General features: G+C 54.1%; 1 protein-coding gene across 6 annotated transcripts in view; it reads right to left on the reverse strand.

Moving 5' to 3' along the window:
• Nucleotides 1–21768, reverse strand: part of SH3BP4 (SH3 domain binding protein 4) — a 96419-nt gene that overhangs the window by 20145 nt on the left and 54506 nt on the right. For all 6 annotated transcript variants that reach the window (XM_055404104.2, XM_055404100.2, XM_055404105.2 and 3 more), the window contains one exon: nucleotides 527–776. In XM_055404104.2, the coding sequence (XP_055260079.2) occupies nucleotides 527–644 (118 nt within the window). In that variant the 5' untranslated portion in view covers nucleotides 645–776. The remainder of the gene's footprint in view (nucleotides 1–526; nucleotides 777–21768) is intronic.

Here is a 21768-nt window from a genome sequence, read left to right on the forward strand (position 1 = left end):
CACAGCTATTCCTACTTGTTTACTCTCTTCTACAATTGCTTTCTTGGGGCAATTGCGAAGCTGCACAGCTGTGACAGAGGCCATACGGCCTGCAAGGATTCAAGTATTTACCCTGTGACCTCCTGCAGAGAAGGCATGCTGACCCCTGTCCCAGACCACCTCGTCTATTCTCCAGTGGCTCTTGGGACCTCACTGACTCACCACACTCTCCTTTCCCCTGGTTCTCTGTTCAACCACGCTCCCGTCTTAATATCACCAAACTCACGCAAAGATAAAGAATATTTTTCATTAAGAAGTTGTTTCATTACTAAGGGGAACATTCAAAACAACCCCTCCACACATTAAACCCAAACCAAACACGAGGTTGTTGTTCCAGGGCTGAATTCATAACACAGTGAAGTTTAGGCGGCTCAGATTCAGTTATCTGAACGCGAAACCGGGCAGCCTACAAGTGGGAGAGTCTCTGGGTCTGGAGCGCCTGCAGACTCCGTTTTCTCCCTGAGCCAGTGCCATTCCCGGAGCTCACCTCTGACATCATTAAAGCTCGATTCTGAAAACCCTTCGCTGAGGTCAATCAGGGTCCCCTCGGACTTGCACCGCGGGAGGCCGCTGGAGTTGGCAGCCCGGATGCGCTGAGCCGCCATCCTGCAATGCTTTTCCACGGGGCGGACGTGCTAAGGTTTCATATTTCTCCCTCCAGTTATTCCAGTGAGCGCGGAAGCTTCTGTCTCAGGCAACCATGCTGCACGGACGTCAGCTTGGCAATGTGCTTCTTCCTGTGAGGGGTGGAAGAAAAAGAGAATTTCCCTGGAGCAAATGAAAAGACACGGGTTAAAGAGCAAATGCACGGCAAGAGGGAATCCTCGTTCTTCCAGAGGCCGTGTCATTTTTCCTGGCCCGAGAGAACACAGCAGGGCTCAGGCTCCAGCTTCTATGCCCCCCTTATGCCTGTCTCATGGATCTCTGGGTGCACACAGTCCCAGCAGTGTTCCCTGGCCTGCTGTGTGCACCCGCTCTTGCTGGGGGGCCACAATGAGGTTTGTGAAATCTGCTCGAGCACCTGGCCGGCCCATTCATTTCAGCCAAAGAGGAGGACAAAACAGCATCTGTCCACGCTGCTAGTTCCGGGGCTCGGGGAAGGGGGACTAGAGCTCAGTGTGCACAGAAAGTGGCTGGTCCCCTTGACTCCAGCCCGGGGCGGGCCGTTCTTCGCATAACTGCAGTGGGTGTGAAGGGCCCGCTCCCTGCCCACACACTCCCCTAGATCCTCCCTGGACCCCCGAATAAACAAACACAACACACACGTGGCCACCTGTGCATGCAAGGTGTTCGCGTGTGACTTCTGCAGACGGAACGCGGTACATTCACTGAGTCACCGCGCTGTTAGCACACTGGGAGAGGAAGCTCTTGTGGGAAAGAACACAGCTTCCCTTCTGAGGCCTCGGTTTTCCTGGGAAGGGGCACCCAGGTGTGTGTGTCTGTGTGTGTGTGTGTGTGGCATGGGACCAGGGGTTGCTGGCGATGAGCAGACCCCTCACCAGGGCCAACGAACAGGAAAGGACCAGCCAGGAGTCAGTTTCAGAGCAGGGAATACCACAGGCTCTCCCAGAGCAGACCTGGGCCAAAGTCGCTCTGTCTGGCCACAGGCAACCACAGCCCTCAGCTCAGCGGGCACCGAGGGCAGGTGACTTTCACCCAGTAGAGCCGGGTTCATGAACCCTGGCCTCAGGGCCCCTGTTCCTGGATTGCTCCATCCACAGACAGTGGGAAAGACATCGTCTTGACGCAAGAGGGCCACCCTTAGCCGTGAGAGGGGCCTGTAGCCCCAGCACCGCCCTGGGCAGCGATGCCGCGGTGGGCAGGATGGAGCCCGGCCCCAGGACCTGTGTGCAGCAGGCAGACCCAGATGGCATGAGTGCTGTCTGCTGGGGAGGAGCCCGTGCTGAGCACCTAAAATGAGGTTCGCTTTCATGTTGGTAACGTGGGACCATGAGAGCACCATCCTGATTTGTCTGAAGGAGAGAGAGATGACACTGGGAAGGTGCTGAGAACAAGGGGCCAGACCCCGTGACTCCTGGACCCCCCGCCTCAGCCTCCACAGCCCCCATCAGCAGCCCCAGTCCTGGCTCTGAGTGACCCGCGGGCAGTGGCTCAAGGGCAGTCTGGGCCGTCTCAGAGGGTGCCACATTCCTGCACCTGAGCACCCTGGGGAGAAAGCTGGCTGTGGGATGAATGCATCTCCTTTGTCAGAGCTCTGACTCCCTGCAGGGATATCTGGAGAGGGGGTGGGGTGAGGTTAGATGACGCGGGTGGAATCAGCGCCCTTACAGGAGACCCCAGAGAGCTTGCCTCTCTCTCTCCTGCCTGCCAGGTGACGTGAGGACACAGCGAGAAGGCAGCCAGGAAAGGGACCCTTAACCCAAGATCCGAGGCTGGGGCGGGGCGCGCCTATGCGCAAGGGCCGGTCAGGCGCGGCCGTCTCCCTTGGGGGACACTTTCCCTACAAACAGGCCCAACCTGAGCCCAGACTGTGGTCCCTCCCACCCGTCTCCCATCCTGGAGTGCCCATCCGGAGATGCCCCATCACACACACACATCCGGAGTTGCCCCATCACACACACACACACACATATCTGGAGTTGCCCCATCACACACACACACACCCCTACACAAACACACACACACCCCTAAATGTGACTCACACACCAGCACTCACAGGCACACCAGTTATTTGAAGGATGACGGGATGAAGCACCTGGATGGTTTTCCCAATCGAGTGGGCTCCCACATGACTTCCATTCCTTCCCTGTGAGGTTACGACTGACCACGTGCTCCGATCCCCCTGCCCCACGCTAGGGTTCCTCTGCAGAGAACTGAGCTGGGCCTCCGGGAGAGAGGACAGTGATAGGGACCTGGACTGCAAGCAGGAGGGCCTGAAGCCAGTCCCGGGACTAATCTGGCCCCCCCCCCGCCACGAGCTCATCTCCCCCCGCCCCCAACCCAGAGCCCACCCTCCAGGTGGGGACACAGCCCACTTCCCCATCAGTCACAGTGGCCACACGACTGTGCAGAGGCCGCGTCGGAGCCGGACCGGATGCCTGGTGACCAGGCCAGAGGCAGCTCTGTCCCGACCAGGCAGCCTGTGGCCGCGTGTGAGGGCCGGTTACTGAGATGAGAGGACGTGAAAACATTTCGGATCTAAAAGTCGAAGCCTCACTTCCTGGAGGGAATCAACGCGGAGGATAAAATGGGATTTGTGGGCGGGTCGATCGGTGCGGGGAGAGCTCTGTGACGTTTCTGAGCCCATAACCTGAGTTTGACAGGTGGGGTTTTTTCAAACTAAGGATAATTCCTACCTGTGATTCCTGGCCTCTTGGGGAGGCAGCAACAGGGAAAGGAGGTGGTGGTTGGTTAAAGGCAGGAGAAGCCATCAGCTGTGGAATCTGCCAGCCCTCCCACCTGAGCCAGGCTGCTCCCAGGACTCACCAGCCCCAGGAAGGGTACTCGGGGTCACGCCCACAGTCGGACGCACTTCCTGCCCCACGCCCCCAGTGCAACCCCACCCCCCAAGTGCAACCCCACCCCATCCCCCACAACAGGCTCCGGTCAGGACCCAGGAACCCCAGCAGCGGTGTGCTCCAGAAACAGGATCCCTGGGGCTCCCCAGGGCAGTTCACCCTGACCAAGCTTCGAGAGATCGGGATGAAAGAGGAGCTGCCCCCGCTCACATCTGGGGATGCATCTAGCGGAGGGAATAAATAAGAGGGTGGGCTCAGTCCCGAGGACCCCAGGGCCTGCAGGACCGGTGAGGGTCCCCAGAGGCGGACCAGCTGCCCAGAGCAGGGGAAGGGGCCCAGGGTTATAAACTGTGAGAAGTCAGTGCCAGGCAGAGGTAGGGCCCGTGAGTCTGGGGGACACGGCAGCTGAGCACCACAGGAGAGGGACGGCAGGGGCCAGTCTCAGCCCTGGACGCCACGGGAAAGCCACCAAAGCTTTCTGATCCAGAAAGATGACTTTGGCTGCTGACGACACCGCTGGAAGCAGCAGTGCTGTTTTGTCTTTGAAGACTACTGACACAGTTTAGGAGAAGCTGGCGGCAGAGCTGGGGGAGGGAAGAGACGCAGGTGGATCTGGCAACGGAGAGGGGACATCAGACAAGCCCCACCCCGTCCGAACCCTGCACAGACCCTGGAGAAAGGGCATGGCAACCGGTGTCCTCAACAGAGGAGCTGGAGGAAGTCTGGATGGGTGACTTTAATGCAGGGTTGGGACACTGGTGGCCAAAAAGTCAGCTGAGGGCCCAACAGGACACAGATGGCTTCGTGGGAGCGGCCAAGAAAAGCAGAGACGAAGATTTAAGAGTGATCGGATTCCTGCCGCCCCTGCCACTGCCAAGAAGGCAGTTGATGGGGAACCACGGCCTCAGAGTGGGCAGGAGAACAAACCACAGGAGACCGCTGGGAGCTGGGGAGACTGGTCTGTTTCTGTCGTGTTATCGATGGCAGACACCACCGTGACCCCGAGCCAGTGGAGGCAGAAAGCGTGCCGGCAGTTACAGGGAGAGATCTGCGGTCCTTGTAAAGCAGACACCCTCACCGAGGCTGCTGTGCGAGGAACCTGGAAGCTACCAGCTGTGCGGTCCTGACGTCCTCACCACTTACCAGCCGCAGCTGAGGACCGAGGTCTGATTCCCCAACGACCAGGAGCCTTGTTCACAGGAGCATGAACGCGCTCATTTACGCCCTCCCTTGGGATTGGGGCCCTTTGGTCCGTGGTGCCCAATGCCTGGTGGAAAGCCTGGAACGGCTACTTTCCCCAAGGCAGTCCTGACATCCACCCCAGACACCAGCCTTCACCTCGGGGATGTTACTTCACAGCAGAGAAAGAGCCGGCTGGGCCATGCCTGTTGGGTGTGCTCCTCCCGGCACCTCCCGACCTGACACCTTCAGGGTGAAGGTTCACGGTGAGGCTCTGTAACTCCTCTTCTGGAGATGCCTGGAGGAACCGCCCCCACCCCGCCCAGCCGGGAGGGCTCCAGGAGGCGCGGCTGCAAAAAAACGCTCCCTGCTTCCCGCCTGGCTAACACTAGAGCTCACTTTATTGCTCGTGGCTGTCACCCGATTACCGCCCTGGTCCAATCCATGAAAATAGAATGAAACAGAAACGGGCAGTCGTGTCCGACCCTTTGCGACCCCATGGACTGTAGCCCGCCAGGTTTGCCTGGAGAATCTCCAGGCAAGAATACTGGAGTGGGTTGCCATACCCTTTCTCCAGAGGATCTTCCCAATCCAGGAATTGGACCCAGCTCTCCTGCATTATAAGGGGATTCTTGACCATCTGAGCCACCAGGGAAGCCCATGCCCTTAATTTTTTCAAAGGTCCCTCCAGCTCAAACCGCGCCCCCCACACCCCACTGAGTGCATTTGCTGCTTTTAAACCTTCGAAGGTGGACTCCCCGCCCTGGTACTCAGAGCCCCCCTGCCATGCAGCTCACCTGGGTATCCGGGTTTATCACTCACCTCCACCCCACGTGGACCGGGGACCACTCCTTCGCCCACCCTGCATTCTGCTGCACCTTCTGCTCCCTAGAGTGTGCGTGCTGCCCTCCCCTGTGCCTCCCAGAAACCGTCTTCTCTCTCCCCACCCTCCTAGGGCTCCACCCTCCTCCCCACGGCCCTGAGAGCTCCAGATGACTCACGGGCTGGCCTCAGCCCTGCAACCAGCAGAGGAGCTCTGCTCCACTCTCCCAGAGGAGCCTCCAATTCAAGTGGCCCAAGGTCAAGAGCCACGCCCCCTGAACTAGTCCTTGCTTTATTCAAATCATCATCATCATCATCATGTGGGGGTAAATGACCTGATGCTCTGATCTGCTTGGCAGTGAGCTCACCAAGGTTCATCAACACTGTATTTTACCATCTGTTATATTATTCCTAGGGCTTCCCTGGTGGCTCAGCTGGTAAGGAATCTGCCCGCAATGTGAGAGACCTGGGTTCCATCCCTGGGTTGGGAAGATCCCCTGGAGAAGGGAATGGCTGCCCGCTCCAGTATTCTGACCTGGAGAATCCCATGGATTATACAGTCCACGGGGTTGCAAAGGGTCAGACACGACTGAGCGGCTTTCACTTTTCGTACTATTACTATATGTCACTATACATGATGTTTTCTCTATTTTTTTTTTTTTTTACCATTTCTCTATTTCATTTTTTGTATCATCATTACTTTCCTTATTTATTTCTTTTACTATTATTTATGTGTGTGTTTCAAAATGTCCAAAACAAAACATTTTATAAAATTAAGGAAGTAATATTAGGAAACCTCCATCATTCACCCCTCCAGGAGGGATGTTTCAGGAATGAAGGTATGAATACATGTGTGTGTGTCTCTTTGAAAGAGAAAACTTCTAAGGAGCCCTAAATACAAATGCCCAGGTGGTCTCACAGCACAGCTGGACGTGACGGGGTTCCCGCTCTGTTGACAAGTGACCCCAAACTCCAGACGTGATCAGTGGGGGCTCCCCTCAGGACTAATGGGCATCCTGTACCTCCCAGTCCAAACCCAACTCCGGGTTTGCCCCAAACCTCCTCCCCGAAGTCGCTACCTTTAGTCAACAGGAGAAGGGGTCATTCAACCAGCCCCAAAGCCCCCTGTCCCTCCCCAGGGCCTCTTCCCATACCCCGCTCTCCCTGCTGGGTGTGCACGGCATGTGTGTGTGTGTGCTCACACCCCACCCCACCCCTGGCAGCTCCTGCTGAGCTCCCCTCAGCACCTCCGGCCACTGTCCCCCTCAACTCAATACAGTGGTCGACTCCTTTCCATCAGGGCTAACGCGTCCAGCTCTGTCCTCCCGTAATCCACCCTTCCATCAGCAGTCAGGACTTCCTTCCAAACCGTCAGTCGGGACTCTGCTTAAAACCATCCAAAGCTTCTCAGACCTTCCTTCATGCTCGCAGTGCCCTCTAGGCCGGCCTTGTGGGCCCCGCTGGCTTTCTGCTCCTTTTCTTGTTCTTTCCCTCCCACCCCGGGGCCTTTGCACATGCTGTTCCCGTATCCTGGGAGGCCCCTGACAAGTATTCACCAGGCTGGACCCCTCACTGCAGTCAGGGGTCTGCGACACCCCACTCTCTTCTCTACTTTGGTTATCAACACCAGATATAGCCCATGCTTTTCCGTTTCCAGCCTGATTTCTTCAAGAGAACGGAAGCTCTCTGAGGCCCCTGAGTTGTGATAAGCTGGTACAGAGCTAGCTCTCAAATATAAATGAGTGAATGAATTCTATTTAAATAAAGAATACAGCGTTAGAGCTATTTGGCAGGTTAAGAACCTGACTGCCTATGCAGGAGAAGCAGGGTCGATCCCTGGCTCGTGAAGATCCCTGGAGGAGGAAATGGCAACCCACTCCTGTGTTCTTGCCTGGAAAATCCAATGGACAGAGGCGCCTGGCGGGCTGTAATCCACAGGGTTGCAAAGAACTGGACATGAGTGAGCAACGAAGCACACAGCCTGGGACCGTGTCCTTTAAAAGTCCCAATCGCCAACAAGCGTTAAGTGACCCCCGGATGTACGTGAAAGTGAAGTCGCTCTGTCGTGTCCGACGCTTTGGGACCCCATGGACTGTAGCCCACCCGGCTCCTCTGTCCATGGGACTCTCCAGGCAAGAATACTGGAGTGGGTTGCCGTTTCCTTCTCCAGGGGATCTTCCTGACCCAGGGATCACCTCCACATGGTAAAAGTCAGGTCTCAGAGTCAGGAGGGAGCGTTAAAGCTTACTAATGTCTGACTCACAATTAATGAGGTTTTCTTTTTTTTAGTATACAGGCCAATTCACTCAGAGAGAAAGGAGCCCGCTGCCAGCTCCCTCCCTGGTAACCAGGGGGTTGGTCTCTGGACAGCCAACACCTTCGTACAAGGACGCAATTATTTACAGATGCGGGTGGCACGCTCAGGAATCTGCACACAGCTGCTCAGCTACCCTAGTGGACTTGTCACTCCTAGGATCCTGGAATTCCACAATACTCCTGTGGGGGGCCTATGTGTCAACATTCTGCCCGACAAACAGTTAAAAAGCAAAACAAACCGGGCTTCCCTGGTGGCTCAGTGGTAAAGAATTCGCCTGCCAATGAAGGAGACACCAGGTTTGACTCCTGATCAAGAAAGACCCCCTAAGCCGTGGAGCAACTAAGCCCGGACGACAGAGGCTGGGATCTGAAGCCCTGGAGCGGCAGTTGCTGAGCCCACATGCCACATCCAATGAAGGTCCAGAGCCTGTGCGCGGCTGCAAGAAAAGCCACAGTGAGAAACCTGGGCACTGCAACCAGAAAAAAGCCCGTGCAGCAACAAAGCCCTAGCACAGCCAAAAAACAAATCAATAAAACACAACTATACAGAAAGACAACAAAAACCAACCAGGAAAAAGAACAGAAGCGTCTGTGGGGTGGAGACGCCCTACAGTCGGGACCCCAAGTATGTGCAACAGTCAAGCACCAGGTTTAACATGACTCACTCTCCGCGTCGGATTGTAATTTCTGGAGGAGGAGTATCATGTGGATTTCATCAGATTTCCTCCGGCTGAAAAAGAGAGCACGAGTTTCGACCGGCTCTGGGGCGCCTCGGTCAGCAGGCTCTGTGGACACACACTTCATCCTGTCTGCCCCCACCTATATTTTCTCTGCCCAAGAAAAAGTGTGATCCTGAGGACTAAAGTCAACCAGGGCTACGCTCCCTCCCTCCCCCAGCAGATCCGCTTCCAGCGAGCAGCCAGAAGAAACCCAGCGCCCGGGGCTCCTGAGCAGATGGGCTGCCACAGAGTGGCCGACACGCCCGGCCCGGCCCAGGCTGCAGGGAGGAACCCGGTTTTATGGACACCTCCCTGGGATCGAGGCGGAGCCTTGAGGAAGGCAGGCTGGGAGTGACCCAGTGGGCGAGTGTGAGCCCAACTGCATGCTTGGAAACGTCTACAACAACCTCTTCAACACCCTCTTCCCTCCAACACCAACAGCCAAGAGGGAGACGCATCCCCAAGCCTAAACAGCACCCTATCTCCCTCCGCCTCCTGACCTCCTGACCCTGACCTTGACTGGTCTGGGCAACTGGCCCAAGTGAAAAGGCAGCGTGTGGCTGGTGTCTCTTCCCGGTTCTGCTGTCTTGGCTGGGAACGCACGGGCTCCAGTTAGGACAGCTCCGCCCTGCACAGGGAAATTTGAACCTTCCTGCCTCCGGGCAGGACGCTTCCTCCCACCTTCAGAACCTTTCTGCGTCCTGCATCCTCCTGGAGCATATAAAGGACCACGATGCTGCCCTCTGGTGTGGCTTGGAGAAGGGCCGCCTCCTTTGTGGGTAAAGCTCACGGAAGGAACCATCAGAGAATCGGGACCACGGGTAACCCAGCCGCTTGTTCCAGCGTCTGCAATGTATTTTGCTTTGGTTCAACAAGGACCTTGACTTAGGAGATAAGTGCTGGGAGGTACCAGAGCACCCCGCAGCCGGCTGTCTGTGCAGAGTAATGAGGTCCGTGGGCAGAATCATCTGTTCTGGCCCTGGGCACCTCCCGAGCAGGGGACCACATTTCCGGGGTGAACACCTGCTGAAAGCTGCACCTGCCTCTAGGAGCAGGCTCTGTGCACACCGGGCTGGCAATGTGCCCATGTTCAAGGCCTCACTCTGTTCACGCACAGCTGGTGACCGAGTGCAACCCCCATGGGCTCCACGGGGTGCACAGGAGGGACCCCGCTGCTGTTGACACTTCTTCTCAGCTGCTGCTTTTCTGGCGCCAAGTGTGATGGCTGGAAGGACCAGTCTGAGGACCCAACGTTTCAACTAGTGCTCAGTCGTGTCCGACTCTTTGGGACCCCAGGGACTGTGGCACACCAGGCTCCTCTGTCCATGGGATTTTCCAGGCAAGAACACTGGAGTGGTTGCCCTTTCCTCCTCCAGGGGATCTTCCTGACCCAGGGGTAGAGCCTGTGCCTCCTGCATTGGCACGTGGACTCTTTACCACTGACCTATAGGGGAAGCCCCAGTGTTTTCACTGGCTGGTGACAAAACAAGAAAATCTGAGTCTGGAGAATCGTAGGGTCATAGGCGAGGGGTCAGGGAGGGGAAGCAATGGCCAAGTGCCCTCCACCGCCTCTGCAGGGCCGGAGCTGCTTCCACACTGGCCTCCTGCCTCCAGCCTCCTGGATGCCCAGCTGTGGGATTTTCTTTGGGGTGGGATGGACCAATCCCACCATTTCCTTGAGTCAAAACAACAATCTCAACCCCTTCAGGGGCTCCTACAGTCTGTACAAAACAATCCACACCTGGCTTGTCTTTCCAGACCCTCTATACCCTAAGCCAACCTCCATGTCCGTATCACATTTGCCTTTGTCTGCCCTGAGCTCACCAAGCACAGCGACCGATCTTTCCACTTGGCTCTAAACATCCCCCAGCCAGCCTCCCATCTCAAGCTTTCATCTCTCTTTCCACCCCATGGACTTAAAAGACCCAAGAGGGCCCTCAATTTTTGCTCTGTTAAAACGTACCCATCTGAGAGGACCCTCGTCATACGGTGCTTTTGAAGACATAATTCCAGCTTTTCTCTGAGCTCTCTTGGGCTTTATCCATCATCTCCTCTGGGCACTTACTGCCTTTACTCTAGGCATCAAGAGCTGTGATTCTGCACACGATTTTGTAGTTTCCAAACAATTGCCCTCATGTCCTCGGAAGCCAACTGGATACCTGGCTCCTCTGTAATCGTCCAGCACCAAGCACAAGGGCCTGGCCCCAGCTGGGGTTTGGTCCATCTGCTGAACAGACAAATGCTTCGATCAAGCATTTGTTCAGCATCACGGTGCATCGGGGGACCACCAAAGACACAAGCGGATGGAGATCCAGTCTCTTCCCTTGACCGTTCATCATTTCGCTGGCGTGAAACCGTGCATGAGACTGACACCAAGGGGAGGGGAGGACTGAGGTCTGCCCCACGCCTTCTGAGCCTGCACGGGGCGGGAAGCCTCCACGCCTTGGATTGCCCAACAGACCGCATGTGCCACACGGACACCCTCTAGCCGCCTGCCCTCCCGCGCCATCACCCTACTGCTGACGACAGCAGGGAGTTCACAGACGACCCAACCTGTGCACCTTGAGTGCTCCCCAGGCACGGGGTTTAGCCAGTCTGGTGGGGTGGGGTTGCCCCCACCGAGTCACATGGGAAGAGCTGCGGCAGACAGGCTGCAAAGTAAAATCTTGTGATCAGCCCAGACTAGAAAAACTCCCCACTCTGGTCCTCAGCCAGTGACAAGAAAGAAAAGGCCTGATTATCTCTGAAGGTGTTATAGCAGAGATGAGAAGAGACGCCCATTCACTTGACGGGCTGGAGGGAGGGAGACTCGGATTCTTGACTCTCATCTGACACGGTCAGTCAAACCGCAAAACATCAGCGCTGGGATGACTTGTGGCTTCCAAGCATTAGTCTCTGATTTACTATTTTCCTCTAAAAAAAAAAAATCAAATTATTTAACACTTCTCTTTAAACCAACCTACTTTCTAACAATGTAAGCTTATTCAAAAAAGTTATGTTAAAAGCAGCTTTCTATGGTGGCTCACAGGTTAAAGTGTCTGCCTGCAATGCAGGAGACTTGGGTTCGATCCCTGGGTCGGGAAGATCCCCTGGAGAAGGAAATGGCAACCCACTCCAGTATTTTTGCCTGGAGAATTCCATGGATGGAGCAGCCTGGGTGGCTACAGTCCATGGGGTCGCAGAGTCGGACACGACTGAGTGACTTCCTTCTTTCAGGCGACTTAACTTTCTTTCTTCTATAGCTTTAAAAAGGAAGTTTCTAGATTTTTTTTTTCTTTTTTAAAAAAGGTCGTCCTTAGACTGATAAATCTTTTCTAATATATATTAACTTAAAACATTTTTTAAAAGTTCATCTTAGCTACCACTTTGGGAGACACAAGAGTAGCTGGTGGCACTCATTTTATAGATGAGGAAACTGAGGCTTGTTTGGTTTTGATTGAAAGAGGTTTTCCCTGGGGTTCATTTCTGAGACTCATGAAAATACCAAATACAGACAAGTTTGCTTGCCTGGGAAGGCAGCGTCTAAGGCTTCATGCTACTCCTGAATCTATGGATGATTCTCATTAATGACAGACACGTGCCACATCTGAGGTTCAAGTTCAAGTGGAGACAGGGCAGGACCGGAAGACAGGGGAGGACTGCAGAAACCAAAGGGACGGGGGTGTGAGGACGGTGATGAGCAGGTAGAGAACGGAGCCACACCCACCAGGAGGCACCGCTGAAAACCACCAGCAAACAGTGCATGGCTGACACCAACCCCACAAAGCCTGTCCGTGAGCTTGGGGAGACAGGGCTGCCCGAGGACGACTCCTGAGGACAAGGGGTTTACGGCTGCCCCTCAGCCAGACCCTCCCCAGCATTGAAGGGAACTGTGTCAGTTTCACTCACCCGTTTATCAAAGATCCAGCATCTGGCATAGTAAGCAACAGATGAAACTCAAGGAATCAATGAATTTCTTTACGGAAAACCTACCGTGTCTGTGACGACTTGAGATATCCTGGGCAATAAACCAATCACCAATCTCGATACTTCCTCAATATTTATTAAGGGAAGGAGAGAGGACAGGACTCTTATTCCTGCTCCCATTCCACTGCCTCTCAGCCTCTCTGTCATTAGGAGACCAAAGCTGTAGGCCAAGTGACTTCCGAACAGCGCTGTTTACAGTGATACAGGTGTGCTGCTGCGGTTCAGCCACTCGCTCAGTCGAGTCCAACTCTTTGCGACCCCGTGGACTGCAGCACGCCAGGCCTTCCTGCCCATCGCCAACTCCCGGAGTTTGCTCAGGTTTACATCCATTGAGTCAGTGATGCCATCCAACCATCTCATCCTCTGCCGCCCCCTTCTCCTTTGGCAGGTATGGAAACAATTATTTAACATGTGGCCTGAGGGTGTTCTAACTCCAGCCTGGGTTTATGCAGCTGTTAAGATTAATCTTCTAATACTCAAAAGAATGGAAAATCCACACAATAGAACTTTGAGAAAAATGAAACCCACAAATATTACAATAATTTGTTCTTAGAAATGTGTATCTGCTAGAAAAAGAAGAGTCAATTTCACACTGAATGCCGACAGCGATTGTGTCCATGTGGCAAGCATATGGATCATTTAGTTCTTTATTTTTCTCTAACTTTTCTACCTTTTGTAATTAAAAAATACACACATTTTATAAAATAAATTTCCATCCTCCTTCCCAAACACCATGATTCCAGCAGGTCACTTCCAGCCTTGCAAGACCATTTTCTGAGTATGTGTAACAACAGTATGCCATCTGCCAAGCTGATTACACTTTCAAACACTTGACTGAGCATCTAGAATGAGGCATTCATTAATCCCCCTGGATCGAAAGCCAGCCTTCCTAATTCTAGCTCCATGAGTTCCTATTCCTCCTGGTCTCATGATTCTACTAACTAGGAAACACAGGCTATCTGATTTGCCATAGTGTGATTTATTTTATATACACATGGGCTTCCCTGGTGAGTCAGCGGTAAAGAATCTGCCTGCCAATGTAGGAGACGCAGGTTTGATTCCTGAGTCGGGAAGATCCCCTGGAGAAGGGAATGGCACCCCACTCCAGTATTCTTGCCTGGAGAATGCCATGGACAGAGGAGTCAGGTGGGCTACGGTCCATGGGGTCACAGAGAGTCGGACAAGACTGAGCGACTAGCACTTTCCCTTTCTCCATAAGCCCTCCGTAAAAACCCAAGGCTGGAGTTCTGAAGGCTGCAGGGCTGGTGACCACGTGGAGATCTGGGGAGCGGGTGCTACGAGGGGGGCTGGAGGCCCTGCCCCCTTTGCCACACCTTGCTTTAGGCAGCTCTTCTGTCTGGATATTCCTGAATTATATCCTATTGTACTAACCCTGTTAGTAAAATGTTTGCATTCCATGAGCCTCTCCAGCAAATTAATCAGAGCCAAGGAGGGGATCATGGGAAACTGCAGTTGGTCAGAAGCACAACGTGACGACCTGGACCTGTGGTGGGCATCTGCAGTGGGGCGGAGGCAGCAGTCTTGTGGGACTGAGCCCTCGACCTAGGGGACCTGAGCTCATCTCCAGGACAGAGCGTCTCAATTGAACTGCACTGCAGGACTCCCAGCCCAAGTCTGGGAACCGGTGGTGGGTGGGGGGAGTCTGCACATGTATTGGAACCACTCGTTTCCGATGGGGAGTCATCACCAAAGACACTGCACAAAGGAGCTTGGGCTGCACAATGTCCCTGGGCACAAAGGACTCACCAGGCTTGTTTCCAGGTCTCTGGAGGGGGGAACAACCTGACCTGTGGTTGCCCACAGGCTCCCTCCCAGCTTTCTGCAAATATAAATGGCAGGATGGTGACCGTCTTTATCCCTAATCTCCAAACTTTGAATCATTTTCTTAAGATGAGTTTCTAGTAGAGTATGAAGAGTTACCAAACGCTTCCCTGGAAAGCTGTAGTTACCTCCCAATAGCAGCAGACATTCCTCTGACGGAGGCTCAAGAAAAGCTTCGCTTATCTCACAACTGGGCAATGAAATACCAAGTTTAACTCCACATTCCTTCGAAACCATCAATCAGAAAATTTTCAAATGTTGATTACATATTGTTTGCTGCTTTACAACTATCATTATGCATCCTTTGCTTGATTAGATTGTAAAATTTCATTTGTTGTTGTCCAGTTGCATCGGACTCCTTGTGACCCCAGGGACGGCAGCCCTCCAGGCTCCTCTGTCCATGGGATTTCCCAGGCAGGAATACTGGAGCGCGTTGCCACTTCCTTCTCCAGGAAATGTCGTATCAGTTACAAATATCGTCCCCACTCTTGCTCGCACACATGAATCCATTTGCTAGCTGAATGAAGTCTCAATTATCTAACCCTGTCAATCTTTCCTTTGTGATTTCACACTGAAGCACAGAAAAGCCTCCCCTATTGAAAAACTTGATAAACATTCACATCTATTTCCCTCTATTAAAAAAAAAAAATGGTGTGTGGACTGACATTAATGTACAAAGAATTTATCTGGCTGCTCAGAGAGGAGCTTCACAAAATTAATCAGCAAACAGCTAGGCAATTACTCCTTCATCAGTTCCTGCACAATCCGTCCTCTCCGTGATGTCACTTGGTGCTTTTTAAACGTGTATAGATACCAGGGTTCGAATCTGCCCGACTCTGCATAGTGAGTCTGCCTATTTTTATCACAACACCAGTCCTTATGTAACTCCGGGAGTTTTACCATAGTCGGCCGTCTGGGAGGACGAGCCTCCACGACTCGTTCAATTTCAAAGCCTCCTATCAGTTATTTTTACCTATTTTTTTTTCCTTCCAAATGAACTTCATAATAATTTAGCAATATGTCTTTCCCACCTTTTCATTCCTTCAAAAAAAATTAACCCCACCGGGTTTTGGTTTTTGCTGGCACGGCACTGGTGGGAACTGATACCTTTTTACTATTTTATCTTTTCCTCCAGAAATACGGTGGGTGTGTTTATTTAAAAATGAGTGCCAGAACAGTGTGTGTATGTGTGTGTGTCTCTGTGTGTGTGTGTCTGTGTGTGTGTGTGCACACACGTGTGCAGTTGCTCAGTCGTGTCTGGCTGTTTCTCACCGCATGGACTGTAGCCCGCCAGACTCCTCCATCCATGGGATTCTCCAGGTAAGAACACTGGAGTGGGTTGCCATTTTCTTCTCGAGGGGATCTTCCCGACCCAGGGATCAAACCTGGGTCTCCTGCATTGCAGGCAGATTCTTTACCATCTGAGCCACCACGGAAGCCCAAGGAAGCCCAGCTGGTTTATAGGGACTTTATTAAATGAGGAAGTATACTTTCTTTATAAACTACTGATCACTTCATAACTTCTACCTCCATTGCTAGTTACTACAACTGTGGGTTGTGTGTAGTGAGGGTTTAATATCACTGCACCTTACTTCCATTACCCTGAACTATTTATTTAAGGCCCAGCCATGGGGTTGAGGTCAGGCACTTGAGCAAACATCTCTTGGCTAAAACCTAAAAACCACCAGGCCAGGGAGAGCAGTCCTGAGCAGTCACACATGTTCATGCCTTTCTCATACTCTCACATTATGAACTGAACTGTGTCCCCGCCGACAATGCTGAAGTCCCATCCTCCGCTACCTGCCAACACAACCTTATCTGGATTGTTTCCAGGTCTTCGCAGATGACCGAGTTCAGATAAAGCAATGAGGGCGGGCCCCCGTGCAATATGACAGGCGTCCTTACAAAACGGGGACACTGGACACAAAGGGAAGGTGGCGTGGAGACACGGTGAGGAGGGGGCCGTCCAGAAGCCCAGGAGAGGGGCCCAGGATGCTTCTCCCTTGGGCCTCAGGAGCCAGCCCTGCCGCCCCGCAGTCTTGAGTTTCAGGCCTCCAGAGCCGCGAGAGGCGGAAGCTCTGCCGTGCTGAGCCCAGTTTGCGGCAGTGGGCTCTGGGGGCCCCAGGAAGGTCACACAGCCTCCTGGGGGTGTGGACACAGATCCGCCGTCTCAGACCCTCGCGCTCCTCAGCCGGCGTGGCCTCCTGCCTCCCAGGAATTCCTCTTTCCAGCCCCCTCTTTGTCTCAGCTGACACAACCGGAACTCAAGAAGCAAATGAGTGTCCAGTCCCAGAACAGAGGCCTGGCCTCTGCAAAGTGTGGTCTTAGCTCCACACTTCTGGAATGTTCTTTCCTAAGATCCCAAACTCCCAGGCCATCGACTGAACTGCTGCTCACCCCACATTCCCAAAGGTAGAGTCGGACGTCGGCGGAGAATGGCACCCACAGACTAGGAGTGCTTCTGCAGAAAACCTTGCCACCTCATGGGCCCTGCAGAGGCATTTCTTTGCAGCAACCAAGTAAGTGGGGGTTGGAAAACAAGCAAGTTTCACCACGATTCTGGAGCTCTCTGAACTTTTCTACTCCCCGAAAACACAACAGAACCATCAGAAAATAGGGGTTGGGGGGAGGACAAAGCAGGTCGGTGTCCCCTAAGCTACGGGGAGACCCTCCCTGCCAGAAGGCTCCATCTCCGTGATGTCAGGTTCCCCGTGGGGGAGTCCAGCCCGTCTGCAGCAGGACGCGCACAAAATGAGCAAACCCTCAGTAAGACAAAAGACACCCTACGTAGTCACAGCACGGAAGCAAGACCTTGGCTAGAGATTTCCTGCAGCTGGTGGAAGCCGAGTGGGAAGGCAGCTGAGGGCAAGAGATCAGGCTTCAGGGGGCCCTGCGATCACCCAGGGACACGGAGACAGAGCGGGCAAGACAGCACAGCTCAAAATACAACAAAGGTGCGAGGACCCACCGCTGAGAGGGAGAAGGGCAGGTGAGAATGACAGGCCCACGGGAACAGCAGAGGTCTGGAGGCCAGACGGCCCGGAGGACTGGCATTGACGGGTGTGCTGTGTCTCCTGGCTTCCCATGGAGCTCGGTCGGTAAAGAGTCTGCCTGCAGTGCAGGAGACCCAGGTTTGATCCCTGGGTTTGGAAGATCCCCTGGAGAAGGAAATGGCAACCCACTCCAGTATCCTTGCCTGGAAAATCTCATGGACACAGGAGCCTGGTGGGCTGCAGTCCATGGGGTCGCAAAGAGTCAGGCACGACTGAGCAGCTAACTTACACTTGCGTCTCCTGGCACAAACCGAACCCCAGCTTCACTGATTCCTTAAGATGCAATCATTCTGGAAAAGACTGGGGCAGGGAAAAGGCTTTTCTGGAAACATCTGTTTCCAGACAAAAGCTCATTTTCTCCCGCGGGCCAACCCTCTCTGTAGCCTGGGAGATAAGGAGGTCATTTCCGGCGGCCTCACAAAGGTGAAGACGCCGCAGTCTGCGCGCTCGGCACCCTGCCTCCAGCCTAGCTCTGTTCCGAGGCTCTGCTTGCTCTTCTAGCGTGGGGTTTCCTCACCTGATCCTTTTATCACCATCCTCCTCCTCCTCCTCCCCTGGCCTGCAGCCGGGACTAAACTAAGGTGATACCACCCCACAAAGAAGGGAACATGAGGTTTTGGAGTCCGACTGGAGTGTGACCAGCAGCTCCAGCTGTGTGCTCTTGGGCACGTTACTTAACCTCTCTGAGCCTCTATCTGTATCACCTGCAGCAGAAAGAATAAAATCCGGCTTGAGACGTGAGCTCATAGTAGATGCTTAATGAGGGCTGTTCCTAGTCATCACCGTGCCTGGAGTGAAGGCCAGCTGGCCCAGCACGGATGTCCCCGAACAGCGACGCGCCAGGGGCTCGAACCCACTCACGACTTCTCTGCACTTCCACTCGGAGGCGTTGGCGTGTACTTGAAACCAAAGTCACCACCTTCTCACCTTCGATGCTGCTGCTGCTAAGTCACTTCAGTCGTGTCCGACTCTGTGTGACCCCATAGAGGGAAGCCCACCAGGCTCCCCCGTCCCTGGGATTCTCCAGGCAAGAACACTGGAGTGGGTTGCCATTTCCTTCTCCAATGTGTGAAAGTGAAAAGTGAAAGTGAAGTCGCTCAGTTGCGTCCGACCCCTAGCGACCCCACAGACTGCAGCCCACCAGGCTGCTCCATCCATGGGATTTTCTAGGCAAGAGTACTGGAGTGGCTTCCCATTGCCTTCTCCGCACCTTCGATCCGCCATGTCACTTGGTTCCAGGCGGGGAAGCCCTCTGCGAGCAGAACTCACTTCTTGGTGCCTCCCCTTCTCCATCTATAATACGGGGGTGACACGCTCTCTGCCTCTTCCAAGTGTGTGGGTAAAGTTGGCTGGTTCGTGTTGAGTGCTTCGTAAGAGCCAGCAGGCGCTCTGTCTCCAAGTCACGGCTTCCTGCTCTTGATGCTAGAAACACTTTGGATGGGACCACTCTGTGTGTGTGTGGTTGGGTGGGGCCTGGCTGGCGGGGGGGGTGTGTGTGTGCCCTACCCACTGCAGGGCTTCTGGCAGCATCCTTGGCCCCCACACCCAGAAGCCACCGTCCCTGGTGAGGGCTACTGTTATTAACGTTGTTATTTATCCTCTTCCTTTACCTTTAAAACCAAGCTGCCAGGTCGTGTGTTTCTGCCTCTCCTCTCTGGCTCCTGCCCTTACATTTCAGTCTCAACCTCCACCCCATGGCCACGCCTGGCATCCCTGGGCCCCAAGCGGCTCCCCTTGACAGTTTCCCCACCCTGGATGCCGATGACAACCACCAGGGGAGGCTTTGGACAAACACGGTTCCACCCGGAGACTCTGCAGCACATTTTCAAACCGCTCACGCGCTCCTAATGCACACACAGGGCAGAGGGTCTCCGTGCGGCCCACACTCACCCATCAGTCAAAGAACCTACAACAGTCCTTCCTTTGGAACCCAGACCCCGATCGCTCAGCCTCCGCTGTGAATGATGGTCCAAGGTCACCCCCACCAACCTCACACCCTGGCCTCCTCAAGCCCCCACCAAGCTCTCTCTCCCTGTAGGACCTGGCCTTCTCCAAAGTCCTCCAGATCCCTCACTATCTGTACGGCCTTATTACTCAGAAGAAAGCCCACTTGCTCAAGCCCGAGATACCACCGGCTTCATCCCCCTCCACCTCAAGCCCCCAGCTGCAGGCCCTAACGACCAGCTAACAGGCCCCCTCCCCAAACTCTGCACACTCAGCTAGGCACGCCATTCACCTTACCTGGAAGGCTCTGACTCTTTTCAGTTCAGTTCAGTTCAGTCGCTCAGTCGTGTCCGACTCTCCGCGACCCCATGAATCACAGCACGCCAGGCCTCCCTATCCATCACCAACTCCCGGAGTTCACTCAAACTCATGTCCACAGAGTCGGTGATGCCATCCAGCCATCTCATTCTCCGTCGTCCCCTTCTCCTCCCGCCCCCAACCTTTCCCAGCATCAGAGTCTTTTCCAGTGAATCAACTCGTCGCATGAGGTGGCCAAAGTATTGCAGTTTCAGCTTTAGCATCAGTCCCTCCAATGAACATCCAGGATTGATCTCCTCTAGAATGGACTGGTTGGATCTCCTTGCAGTATAAGGGACTCTCAAGAGTCTTCTCCAGCACCACAGTTCAAAAGCATTGATTCTTCGGTGATCAGCCTTCTTCACAGTCCAACTCTCACATCCATACATGACCACGGGAAAAACCATTGCCTTGACTAGACGGACCTTGGTTGGCAAAGTAATGTCTCTGCTTTTTAATATACTATCAAGGTTGGTCATAACTTTCCTTAAGCCTGACCAAACCCACCTGCCCTTTAATCAATCCTCCCTGGACCACTCTGCTGTCACTGACCCTCACCCCCGACTCCATCTCAAAAGCACCCAAGGGAAGTGGCACTTTCTGGGTGTTACTCACAAGGTCCCGAGTCTACACACTCATGGCAGCAAGTCCTGGAGGAGAGTTCTGCAGCCACACGCAAGGTGCACACAGGACCCCTAAGCGACTCCTTCCACACGGGGCACGAGCCCACAGTGCAGGTGATAGCAGTTCGGCGAATCCACCGGCCACTGTGCCCGAAAGAGCATTTTGGCCTTGAAAGGATCAAGGTGCATTCTAACAGGTAAGTAACGGCTGGAGACCAGACAGACGGCCCGTGAAGGAGCAGACTGAAGTGGCCCCAGGAATTCCAGCACCTTCGTGTGACCTTCAACCCTGGCTCCCGGTGTGGCTATTGCTGCCTGCAGAACAGATCCAACCAAACGTCTCTGGGCCTGAGTCTGAAGTGAAGCAGATCACAGAAATACAAGGCCAAGCACCGGAGAGAACCCCCTGTAACAGGAGGGCCCCAGGGGCAGGCAAGGTTTTATTTTTAGAAGCAGGACACATTCTTCAAAGGAAATTTTTGCAGAAACCTTGAGCCAAAACCTCGCCCAGGTGTCCTGGGGTCAGCGAGGCCTAGATGCGTGGGTTCCCAGGGCTGGTGTAAAGAATAACCACAAACTGGGTGGCCTAAAACCCAGAAACCATCCTCCCCCAGTCCTGGACGCTGAAGGTCTGAAATCAAGGTCTTTCTGGGCATGCTCCCAAAGGCTCTGGGAAGAGTGTGTTCTAGGCTCCCTCTTGGCTTGTGGCTTCACGGGCAAGGCTTGTAGATGCCCCTGAAATCTGCCTCTGTCGTCCCATGGCCTTCTTTCCTGTGTGTCCACACGGATGTCTTCTGAGGACACCAATCACGGGATTAGGGTCCATACCTGGTGGCTCAGTGGCAAAGAATCTGCCTATCAATGCAGCTGCTGAGGAAGATGCTCCCTGGGTTGGGAAGATCTCCTGGAGAAGGGCATGGAAACCCACTCCAGTACTCTTGTCTAGAGAATCCCATGGGCAGAGGAGCCGGAGGGGCTACAGTCCGTGGGATTGCAAAGAGTCGGACACGACTGAGCGTCTGAGCATGCACACAGACTTCAAGTCAACTACATCTGCAAAGACCCTACTTCTAGATGAGGTCATACTCTGAGCTTTTGGTAGACGTGATTTTCTGGGGACACTCTGAGACCCTGGGCATCGAGGAACAGGGCAGGGCAGGGGCAGGAGAACAGGGGAGTGGGAGGAGGCAGGCTGGCTCCCGGCTAGAGCAGGCAGGAGCTGCCAGAAGCCCGAGGGGTGTCCACAGTGCTTAAGCCAGCAGGCTGCCCTCTGAGTCAATGCCACGTCTGTGGTCACCAGCCCCTGCGCCCCGCGCTCCTCTACAATAGGACTGATCACTTGACCATGACAGCTCTTTGAACTGTGTGCATCTCCAGCCAGGCTAAGAGCTCAGGGTCAGCAAGCACCTTCAGCCTCCCTGGCACACAG

The sequence above is a fragment of the Moschus berezovskii genome, chromosome 4 (genome assembly GCF_049115385.1).
Source record: "Moschus berezovskii isolate FMDL1 chromosome 4, NW_MosBer_1.0, whole genome shotgun sequence".
Taxonomy (NCBI): domain Eukaryota; kingdom Metazoa; phylum Chordata; class Mammalia; order Artiodactyla; family Moschidae; genus Moschus; species Moschus berezovskii.